Here is an 11,355-nt window from a genome sequence, read left to right as displayed (position 1 = left end):
TTGGGAGGCTGAGGTGAGTGGATTGCCTGAGCCTGTGGGTTTGAGACTCGCCCAGGCAACTTGGCGAGACCTCATCTGTACAATAAATCAAAAATTAGCCGGGCGTGGTAGCGTGCGCGGGTAGTTCTGGCCACTCTAAGGCTGGGGCGGAAAGATCGTCGGAGCCCATCAGGCCGAGGCTGTGGTGGCCGGGAACGGCCACTGCACTCCAGTCTGGGCGACAGAGTGAGACTCCAACTCAAAAAAAAAAGTTTATTCCATGGCAAAGTATAAGGATGGACCACCCAGAAACGCAAGAGAATGGAGTCAGCCTTCTGAAGTAGGAAAGATTGCACGTATAAAGGCAGAGAGCAGTTTTGTTTTGTTTTTTCCAGAGGGTGTAATGGTCTTGGGGTTTCTGTCATCTGGCCTAAGCAAAACAGGATAACAAAGGGGAGGTTAATCTACAACCAGGGTCATCATTCATTAAGAAGACAGGAGGTTTTTGTCTCTGATACAATTTCTCTAGTCATTGCATAGAACCAAAAAGAAAAAACAATGGGAGTTAATCTTATAATCTGTGAAAAGTAACTATATGTGACTCCGATTACAGTCACATCTCTCACGGCTTGAAGTGTTTGGGGGGATTCCAACGGTTTCAAATTTTATCTTCACATCGTGTATTCCAAGAATAAAATGATTGGGTACTAGCCTAGGTCACCTTCACCTTCCAATGTTATGAATACAATCTCTGGCGTTCACTGTAACTTAATGTCTCCTATTTTCCTGCACTGTTTGAGAAAGGGAAATCGGGAAGTCGCCTAAATACCGCCGTCGCGACCTCGCAGGTCGGAGGGCGGAGCTTGGTTCACGGTTGCTCGCAGGTCGGCTGTCCCAAGACTGCGTTCTCCGCGCGCAGAATTCCTGCCAGGCCAGCGCGTCCTGTTCTGAATTCTTACCCATATTTAGACCTGGTCACCACCCCCGCCCAGGGATTAGCCCGACGGGTCATTCGTTAAAGGAAGTGACTGCCGGCAGCTCTTGACCCGGAAGCGGATTCCGGTCCCGCCCCCTCCGCCTCAGGCTTCCTTCTGCAACAGGCGTGGGTCACGCTCTCGTTTGCTCTCTTTTTGCCGCCATCTTGGTTCCGCGTTCCCTGGACAGTAAGTGCTTTCGGTGCCGCTACTCTATCCGCAACCATCCGCCTTTTTTCGGGCTAAGCCGCTCCGGGAACTGAGAGTTAAGGAGAGTTGGAGGCTTTATGGGGCCACAGGGTTATTGCTCGCCCCTGGGCCTTGGGACAAAATGGGGTCTGCGGCTGGTGTCCTGGCAAAAGCGGAGCAGTAGGGCTGCGGTCCGGACCGCGCCGGGCATCCAGGCCTAAGAAGAGAAAGGATAGCTGCGGTGTTGGGGGCGAAAGCAGAGTGCGTCAGTCGTCCAGAACGGCTTCATGAGATCCGTGGGAGGTTAAAGGGTCACAGCCTTAGAACCCCCTTCTAATTGTGACAAGCAAGCGTTGGGACTTAAGGCACCTTCTTTGCCTTCCTGTTCCCAAAAGTCGGCAAACGACAGTCTGGAGGCTCCAGTCCAGGCGGTGTGAATGTCAGGAGGGGAGGAGCTCGAAGTAGCATCTGAAGCCCCCGCTGGTCGGGAGCCAGGCCGGGATCTTCTTCCTCGGGTTGAGGACGTAGTGGTGATTGCTGGCTCTGGGATTCGGAGTGTGGAATAGAACGAATCCTGGGCACTGGGAAGTCTGCTCTCGGCCGAGGGAAGAGGCTCGGTAAGAGAGGATTCGCGCGACAGGCACTTGAGGGTCGCATCTTATTTCCCGTCTGTTCCCTATCGCAATAGGGAGGGTTGTCTCCAAACACTGGCGATTTTTTGTGACAGCCATTCGCAGAGATTTCAGAAGTGCTTGACTCTGGGTTGGATAAGTATCCGGGTCGATTCAGGCCGCCTTTTTATTTCCTTCCTTCAGAAATGCCCGGTGAAGCCACAGAAACCGTGCCTGCTACCGAGCAGGAGTTGCCACAGCCCCAGGCTGAGACAGGTAGGTTTCTCTAGCCGCCTTGCCATTCGTTAAGATTGACCCTAACTAAGGCCGTTTGGTGGGTAAAGCGACCAAGAAGAAATACGCTTTACCTTTTAGAGTGAACTGCCTTTAAAGAGGATAAGGTTGCAGTTGTAAGGGAAGGATAGATCATCAAACTATCCTGGAGGAACTTCTGGCGGGGGTGAAATAGAAATAATGTTTTTTAAGATTCGTGGGCATTAAAAGTTCCCTAGCCTGCTTTGTGTTACGCCTACTCAAAAGAAGCTCTTCTGTGTAACCCCCACCTCACATAGGTAAACTGAGCAAGGAAGGGGCTCAGCGATTCTTACCTACTGGAACAAGATGATACATAGGCAGACCAAGGAGACCTGAGCATTTGTGAAGTCTCAGCCAGCAAGTTGCATCAAGGTTTTAGATAGCAGAGCTTGGCGTTGTGCCCTCATCACATGTCTGGATGAGATGTGTGCTGGTGGTGAATGTGTCCTATTGGGCCCCGCAGTCCTCCTTAGTCGGTTAACTTGTTTTAGGAGTTGGTACTGAGATATCTCTAGTGTGCTGGAACAGTGCCCATGTCATTGTCTAGAACCCAGAATTGAAAAAAATTGTTGTTGATCCTCAACGTTGAAATTAGTGGTTGTAGAATACAGTGTGAAGGCAAGTTTTTGATTCTGGTTAAAACACATCTCTGTAGAACACATAAGAGGAGGTAGTGAAAAAAAATTTAGTTTTAGTTGTGCAAAGCTAAATGAAGGAAATCTTAAGGTTACAATCTCCGTCCTTACAGTCAGTTTCTGTCCCCATTTGGAGTTAAAATTTTGGAGTTGTTTGTAGTTGAAAGTATTAAGATTCTCCTCACCTGTCTGATTTTAGCAGCTGAAGGGATTAATACAGCTGCTAGGAAAAAAAGGAGGGGCTCTGAGCCTCAGTGTGAGCAATATGAAATCCTTAAAGTGCAAGGGGCTTAGGTAAAGGAAAAAATTAAGGCCTGGTCTCTAAAGATCCTGTAATTTCTGTGTCCACCAAGATTTTAGAGATTGCCATTGAACAACTTAATTTTACAAATGTGGAGACTTGAAATTCAGATGAATTTAGAATAATCTGATGGAAGCTTCAAAACTAAGACTGTTTGCTTATGGATCTATGAACATATCCATTAATATGTTGAATATGTTGTATGGTAGGTTTATGTTAAGGTAGTACCAGTGACAAACACTCAGGATTTTGCATATAACTAGTCTATTAGAATGAGTGAAGAAGCTAGCTTAGGGAATTGGTTATGATGTCACAGCAAGTAACTAGGGCCTTAATACATCCTGAGGTTCAGTCATAAGAAAAGGTACTCCGTGTTTTAAGTTATTGTTAACATATTTGAAAGTATTTGCTCTGTAAGGCCTTAACTGACAAACTCTGATTGAGCCACCTGTCTTTTCTGTAGTAGAATACTATAAGAACCTCAGAATTACTGATTGAGTGGATTATGGGTTTGGATGCTGTGGGATTGTTTTTTTAAAATTTTTCTAGTCATTGAGTTTCCCCCTCCCCCTTTTTGAATCAGAGTCTCACTCTGTCACCCAGGCTGGAGTGCAGTGGACGCTGCTCATGGCCACTGCAGCCTCGATCTGCTGGGCTCAGGTGATCCTTCTGCCTCAACCTTCCAAGTACCTGGAACTTCTGGCATGTGCCACCATGCCCGGCTGGTCTCAAATCCCTGGTCTCAGGCAGTCCTCTCACCTCGGCCTCTCAAAGTGCTGGGATTACAGGCTTGAGCCACCATGCCTGGCTGACATTGAGCATTTGTTGATCTAATCTTATATCATCTCCTAAATGATAGGCATGATATTTTTCCCATCATTCAGAAAGACTTTTACTATTGTGCAAATATTGGTCTGTTTTGACAGAATGAAATACTTATCCATATTGAGTGGGGATCCAGTGTATTCTCTCCACTCTAGTTCTCTGCTTCTGAAATAGAACCACAGTCTGGTTTAACAAGTTACGTTACAGTTTCATAGTACAGTGCCTACCCTGTGACTAAGCTCTCTCCCTGGAGTTCTGATTAATCTTGGACTGCTGTCTGAAGAGCTAACATTACCTTGGAAGGTTGATTCCAACCCATTTGTGGTTGGTTGGTTTGGGTTTTGTTGAATAATAAACATTGGTAAGATATAAGGAGGCTGAGTAACTCAGTACTTAATACTTAGTATTAAATTCTGAAGGGTTTCAACTTTAGGGAGAACTGTATTGTGTTGGACGCCCCTTTCCTAAAACTTTATTCCAACAGTCAGGTTTCTCCTAGCCTAGTGGAAGCCTGAGAGAAGAAAACCCTGTTTCTTCTCATTCATCATTATCATCGTTCTCTGCCTTTCTTGTTCTAGTTTTCAATATCTGTTTCAGTTTGTTCGTGATGCTTGGGCAGGCAGGGTAGCTAGCGCAGCTGTTCTTTTAGTGGAAATTCTATTGACTGTGAGAAAGACTTGGGAATGGGTGAATTTCAGCAAGCAAGGGAAAGGCCCAACTGGAAAAGGGTGAAGAGCATGGTTTTCCAAGCCCCTCCCGGGCTTGTGCTCCTCGTTTAGAGACAGACTGCTCTTAAACTGTTATCCCCACCCTAAAAGAGTTGGTTTGTTTGGGGCGTGTGGGAGATTAGAAGCGGAATATCTTCTCACTTCCCCAGAAATGTTTGGGGGAAGGTTGATATTGCCTGTCACCTTTGTTTAATCCTGTGTGGTGACTTTCATTCTCAGATTTAAAACTCCAGTGTTTCTATGAGGCATGTTGTACCAAGTTGGGCTGTATAACTCACCTTTTTTTTTCCCCCTTTCCCTTCTTTATCTCCTTTTTTGCTTTTCTTCTCCAGCTGTGCTACCTATGTCTTCAGCCTTGAGTGTCACTGCTGCTTTGGGGCAGCCTGGACCTACCCTTCCCCCCCCTTCCTCCCCAGCCCCCCAACAATGCCCTCTGGCAGCTGCTAACCAGCCTTCCCCATTCCCTTCTCCCTCTACTACTGCCTCAACCCCTTTTGAAGTTCCTTTTCCCCAGTCACCCTCTGGAACAGCCCTGCCTTTGGGAACCATCCCTGGCACCCCAACTTTCCTACCAAACCTAATAGGGCCTCCCATCTCACCAGCTGCCCTTGCTCTGGCTACTCCCATGATTGCTCCAACTCTGAAAGGGGCCCAGTCTCCTCCAGCTCCCTTGGCTCTAGTTGCTTTGGCTCCCCTCTCAATTCAGAAGAGTTCCACTTCTCTGCCTAACCCTCTTACTTCACCTCCATCAGTTACTGTCGCTGGGTCAGGCTTAGTGATGCCTCCTTCAACTCCCATTGCCCCCTCAGAACCAGTTCAGGGTTCCTCTCAGGTAACCCCAAATCCAAAAGGTGCCCCCAGTCCTCTAGGTAAAGTCAGTGCTGTTCCTTCCAACCTTATAACTCCATTGGCCTCCGTTCAATCCAAAGTAGCCTCCTGTACCCAGACATCACCCACCACTACCCCAGCCATCACTTCCCCTCGGGTCAAAGGTATTCCCATTTCCTCAGCTTTGACTTCTCCACAAAACCCAGGAAGCCTCAGCCTAAAGAGCCCTGTTGGTCTGCCTGCTGCCTTATCTCTTCCAACTCAGTCTATTTCCATAGGGACCGCTTCTCAAAAGACTATGGCTCCCAAAATCCCTCCAGTTTTCCCTTCTTCTCTGGGCTCTCATCTTGCACCTTTACATCAGAGTTCTTTTAGTTCTTCTGTCCAACCTTTAGGTGAAGCAGGTTTTAATGCTCTGTCAGACCCTGCAGTGAATACCATATCTGTAGACCATTCTTCCACAGGAGCCTCCTCTTACCCATCTCAGAGATCTGTAATTCCTCCCCTTCCTTCCAGAAATGAGGTAGTTCCTGCTACTGTGGCTACTCTTCCGGTTGTGGCTCCAGCTTCCCCTCAGGCTCTATCTGTTGACAAAGGCTCCTCTACCATTACCAGGGTGAGCTCCTGCAGCCCTTCTGGCTCCCCACATGTAGATCCCTCTTCATTATCTCCTATAACCTCTCTTACTCTCCAAGGCTCTCCAAGTGCTACTGCTCATCACCCTTTGGTATCCCAAATTCCTGCTTCTTCTGTTGGAACCACCCCACTTGTGATGACTAACCCCTCTACAATTTCTGTGGCACCTAGTATCTGTGAGGTTGCTGCTTGTGTCTTACCTCCAAGTTCATCAAGTCCCATCAAGAAAGACCCTACTCTACTACCACTGGCACCTGCGGCCCCTAAAAATTTCCCCTCTTCCCTAAGTACATCACCTTCTCTGGAGACAGCTCTTTCTCCTGAAGCTTCCCTAGCAAAAAAAAGCCATGTAAGGCCTCCCCCTGTAGGTAAGCTGGCCAGTGCTGCTCTCTCCCCCCTGAGTGATAACTCCCCAACCTTTGTAATCAAGACAGATCCTTGTGCAAGCCCAGACCCTGCTAATCTGCTCAAAATTTCTCCCACTACCCCAACAGTGGCTGCATTTCCTTTGGAAAGTGTTGACCCTACTGGGGTGGCTCCCACAACTGTCAAAGGTACCTCAACTCTTACAACTACAGCCAGTCCTTCCCTAGAAAAAACTGTCTCTTTAGTTCCTAAAAGCCACCCAGCTAAGACAGGTACTTCTGTTCTTACTACTTTACCTTTGGTTCCTCCGGCCTCTGAAAGTTGCCCTGTGGCTCCAGCTGTTACCTTATCCCGTCAGAATACCTCTGCTTCTCCAGCTACCTTGGTGCTGGCCCCTGAGATTCCCAAGACTGTGCCCTCGCCCTCTCTCCCCCCAGCTGGGACTCCTCAAAGTGCAGAGAAAGTTGATGGGACTTCTTATACCTCAGCATTGGCACCTGCCCCTTCCTCTCCTGAAGGGTGCCCTTCTGAGGACTCCAGTGCTTCTGTTACTGCATCTTTCAAAGGACCTCTGCTTTTCCTTACTGACTCCTCGTCTCCTTCAGAGATCAGTGTGTCTCCTCAGACTAAAAGACCTGCAACCAAGAAGGGTTCCACTATCCCAGATGCTCCTCTTGGAAATCTTTCATCCCCGGTTTCTCCGGTGGAAACTTACTTTCTTCCAGACGCTAGTCTGTCTTTTCAAGGCCCCAAAGGCTCACCAACCAAGAAGCATTCTCCCGCTCTTCCATCCCCCAAAGAGGCCCCTACTCCTTCAGCCATGATTCTGCCCATCCCAGAAGAGGGCCCAGTGCCTCCATCCCCCAATGGGACCTCTACTCCCCCAGCTGTGGTTGCTCCCTCCCCCCAAAACAACCTAGCAACTCCAGCCACCAAAGAGACCCCTGCTGATCTAGCTATGACTCCTCCTTCCCCCAAAAAGGACCCAGTAACTTCATCCCCCAAAGGTGCCCCCACTCCCCCAGTTGTGATTCCTCCCTCCCCCAAAGAGGTCCCCTCTCTCTCAGCTGTGATTTCTCTCTCCCCCAAAAAGACTCCAGCAGCTCCATCCCCCAAAGAGGCCCCTACTCTCCCGGCTGTGATTCCTCCCTCCCTCAAAAAGACCCCAACAACTCCAGCCAGCAAAGGGACTTCCACTCCCTCAGCAGTGAATCCTCCGTCCCCTAAAGAGGCCTCAGCTGCCCCATCTTCCAAAGGGGCCCCTCACCCCCTAGCAGTGACTCCTCCCTTACCCAAAGAGGCCCCTATTCCCCCAGCTGTGACCCTTCCCTCCCCTAAAAAGACCTCAGCAACAACGACTCCTTGCTCCCCTAAAGGAACTCCCAGTCCCCCAGCAGTGACTCCCTTATCCAAAGAGCCCTCGGCGACTCCAACCTCCAAAGGAGACCCATCTGCCCCAGCCCCAAGCGGGGCTTCCAATCTAGTGTTGACTCCTCCGTCCCTCAGAGAGGCCCCAGCTGCCCCATCCTCCAAAGAAGCCCCTATTCCTCCAGCTGTGACTCCTCCCTCACCCAAAGGAGGCCCAGCCGCCCCAGCCCCAAAAGGGGCCTCCACTCCTTTGTCAGTGACTTCCCCCTCACCCAGAAAGACCCCAGCAACTCCAGCCCCCAAAAGAGGCCAAGCTGCCCCAGCCTCAAAAGGAACCTGCACTCCAGCAGCGACTCCTCCTTCCCCCAAAGAGGCCCCTATTTCTCCAGCTGTGACTCCTCCCTCCCCCAAAGAGGCCCCAGCTATCCCAGCCCCAAAAGGGGCCTCCACTCCTTTGGCAGTGACTTCTCCTTCGCCCAAAAAGACCCCAGCAACTCCAGCCCCCAAAGGAGGCCAAGCTACCCCAGCCTCAAAAGGAACCTGCACTCCACCAGCAGTGACTCTTCCCTCCCCCAAAGAAGCCCCAATGACTTCAGCCTCCAAAGGGTCCTCCACTGCTCCAGCAGCCACTCCTCCCTCCCCCAAAGAGACCCCAGCCACCCTATCCAAAGAAGCCCCTATTCCTCCAGCTGTGACTCCTCCCTCCCCCAAAGAGGCCCCAGCAACTTCTGCCCCCAAAGGAGGCCCAGCCCCAAAAGGGGCCTCCACTCCTTTGGCAGTGACTTCGCCCTCACCCAGAAAGACCCCAGCAACTCCAGCCCCCAAAGGGGCCCCCACTGCCCCAGCAGTGACTCCTCTCTCCCCCAAAGAGGCCCCAGCAGCAAAAGGGACCTCTACTCCCTTGGCAGTGGCTCCCCCCTCACCCAAAAAGACCCCAGCCTCAAAAGGGACCCCCATTCCACCAGCAATGACTCCTTCCTCCCACAAAGAGGCCCCAGCAGCAAAAAGGACCTCTCCTCCCTCATCAGTGACTCCCCCCTCACCGAAAAAGACCCCAGCAACTCCAGCTCCCAAAGGAGGCAAAGCTACCCCAGCCTCAAAAGGGACCTCAGCAACTTCAGTCCCCAAAGGGGTCCCCACTGCCCCAGCAGTGACTCCTCCCTCCCCCAAAGATGTCCCAGCAACTTCTGTCCCCAAAGGAAGCTCAGCTACCCCAGCCCCAAAAGGGGCCTCCACTCCCTCAACAGTGACTCCTCCTTCACCCAAAAAGACCCCAGCAACTCCAGCTCCCAAAGGAGGCCCAGCCTCAAAAGGCACCCCCACTCCACCAGCAGTGACTCCTCCCTCCCCCAAAGAAGGCCCAGTAACTGCAGCAGTTGCTCCCCCCTCATCCAAAAAGACCACAGCAACTCCAGCCCTGAAGGGGACCCCAGCAACTTCAGCCCCAAAAGGGGCCTCCACTCCCTCAACAGTGACTCCTTCCTCACCCCAAAAGACCTCAGCAACTCCAGCCCTGAATGAGACTCCCACTCTCCCAGCAGTTGTTCCTCCCTCCCCCAAAAAGGCTTCAGCAACTCCAGCCCCTAAAAAGGCCCCCACTTCTCCACCTGTGACTCCTTGCTTCCCTAAAGACTCACCTGCCTCCTCTGTTTCAGTCCCATGTAAAATGGGGGCTGTTGCCCCTCAGGCATCTAATGGGCTCCCAGCAAAGAAAAGCCCCACAGCTCTCAAAGAGGTACTTCTTGCCCCCACTCCAGAAAGTGGACCAGTCATCACAGCGCCCACTCAGAAAGGTTCACAGGCCAAGAAGGGTTCTGCTGTGTCACCTACGTGCTCAGATTCCTCAGCTAAGGATGGTACTAAAGGATCCCTTTCCACAGCAGCTGCGGCCCCTCCACTGACAGTCCCTGCGCAGAAAGGCTCTTCCAAGACTGCAAAAGCCCTCTCTGTTTCTCCTACGAAAGGCAAAGATTCTTTGCGTTCCCCAAAGGGCCCCTCAGCTTCCCCTCCAGAATTTAAGACAGCTACCCCTGAAGCAGCTGCTGCCTCTGAGAAAAGCCTTCCTAAGCCTGAACCAGCACCTGTCTCTCCTGCGCCCACTCCACCAGTCTCTCTTGCTCCCTCCCCAGTTCCCCCTCTGCTTCCTAAACAGCAGTTTGTGCCGTCCTCACCTGGGCTGGGGCTGGAATCACCCTCTAAGTCCCTAGCCCCTGCTGATGAGGATGAGTTGCCGCCTCTGATTCCCCCGGAACCAATCTCTGGGGGAGTGCCTTTCCAGTCGGTCCTCGTGAACATGTCCACCCCCAAATCTGCTGGAATCCCTGTCCCAACCCCCTCTGCCAAGCAGCCTGTTCGGAAGAACAACAAGGGTATTTGCCTTGGTTTGCCGTGTGCATGGTGTGTTGCCCACACCCCTCCTGGGGGCTGCCCACCAATACTAACCCTAGGATGTGCCGCTTTCTCCAGTGGATCTGCTTGCATTTGGATGTAGAATGATAGAATGGTGATTTTTAAATGCAAAACCCCTAGGAGTGAGACCCAATCTTGGTTTTCATCATCTCAGACAACATAGCACCTTGTGTATGTTTTGTGTAATGCAGCCCAGTCTAAACCCTGGGTCAGCCATCTGTTTTACCTAACTGATCTGACTTTGAAAACCAAGAACTGCCAAACCTTGAATTTGCTCTAATCCCTACCACATCACTAACCTTGTCCCTGGGCCTGGGATTTGCTAAAATATTGGGGAATCTGGAGCTTTTTGTATTTATTTTTTACTACTTAGACTCAGTAATGACCAGTTGCCCAGGGACTGACTTCCTTTTCTTAAAAATGTAGAGTCTTTTTTTTCCTAGCCTGAGAATGGTGCAGGTACATGCTTTTTCTCCCCAGTAGTCTGTTGATGCTTGGCCTTTCAATCAAGGGAAACTTAAAATGTTAATTATGTTTTGAAAAAAAACAGGAAATTACAAGACAGTATCTAGCAGAGACGGTGACTATTAGAGCTATGAGTTAACGTCATTAAGAGTCTTCCAGCCAGGCTTGGTGGCTCAGCCTGTAATCCCAGCGCTTTGGGAGGCTGAGATGAGTGGATTGCCTGAGCCTGTGGGTTCAAGACCCGCCTGGGCAACTTGGCGAGACCTCATCTCTACAATAAATCAAAAATTAGCCGGGCGTGGTAGTGCGCGCCTGTAGTTCCAGCTACTCGGAAGGCTGAGGTGGAAGGATCGCTGGAGCCCAGCAGGTCGAGGCTGCGGTGGCCAGGAGCATGCCACTGCACTCCAGTCTGGGAGACAGTGAGACTCCAACTTAAAAAAAAAAAGAATCTTCCAGCCAGGCACGGTGGCTCTCACTTTGGGAGGCCGAGGCGAGAGGATTGCCTGAACCCAACAAGGTTCCAACAAGGCTATACAACATGGCAAGACCTTGTCTCTACATAAATCAAAAAATTAGCCAGGTGTGGTGGTGCACGCCTGTGGTTCCAGCTCCTTGAAAGGCTGAGGCAGAAGGATCACCTGAGCAGCAGGTCACGGCTGCGGTGACCATGAGCATCTAGCCTGGGCCACAGAGTAGTGAGACACCTACTCAAAAAAAAAAAAAAAA

General features: G+C 50.7%; 1 protein-coding gene across 11 annotated transcripts in view; it reads left to right on the top strand.

Moving 5' to 3' along the window:
* The first annotated feature begins 878 nt into the window (after positions 1 to 878).
* Positions 879 to 11,355, top strand: part of NACA (nascent polypeptide-associated complex alpha subunit) — a 14,322-nt gene continuing 3,845 nt past the window's right edge. For 4 of the 11 annotated variants that reach the window (XM_008072564.1, XM_021706184.1, XM_021706192.1 and 1 more), the window contains exons 1-2: positions 879 to 1,142; positions 1,958 to 2,029. In XM_008072564.1, coding sequence (XP_008070755.1) covers positions 1,960 to 2,029 — 70 coding nt within the window. In that variant the 5' untranslated portion in view covers positions 879 to 1,142; positions 1,958 to 1,959. Of the gene's footprint in view, positions 1,760 to 1,931; positions 2,030 to 6,515; positions 6,576 to 11,355 lie in introns of all 11 variants that reach the window. The other 7 variants (XM_021706189.1, XM_021706185.1, XM_021706183.1 and 4 more) reach the window with 6 other exon arrangements.

The sequence above is a fragment of the Carlito syrichta genome, unplaced genomic scaffold, assembly GCF_000164805.1.
Source record: "Carlito syrichta isolate Samal-C Ts95f unplaced genomic scaffold, Tarsius_syrichta-2.0.1 Scaffold315337, whole genome shotgun sequence".
NCBI lineage: Eukaryota > Metazoa > Chordata > Mammalia > Primates > Tarsiidae > Carlito > Carlito syrichta.
This window is presented reverse-complemented; position numbering and strand designations above follow the sequence as displayed.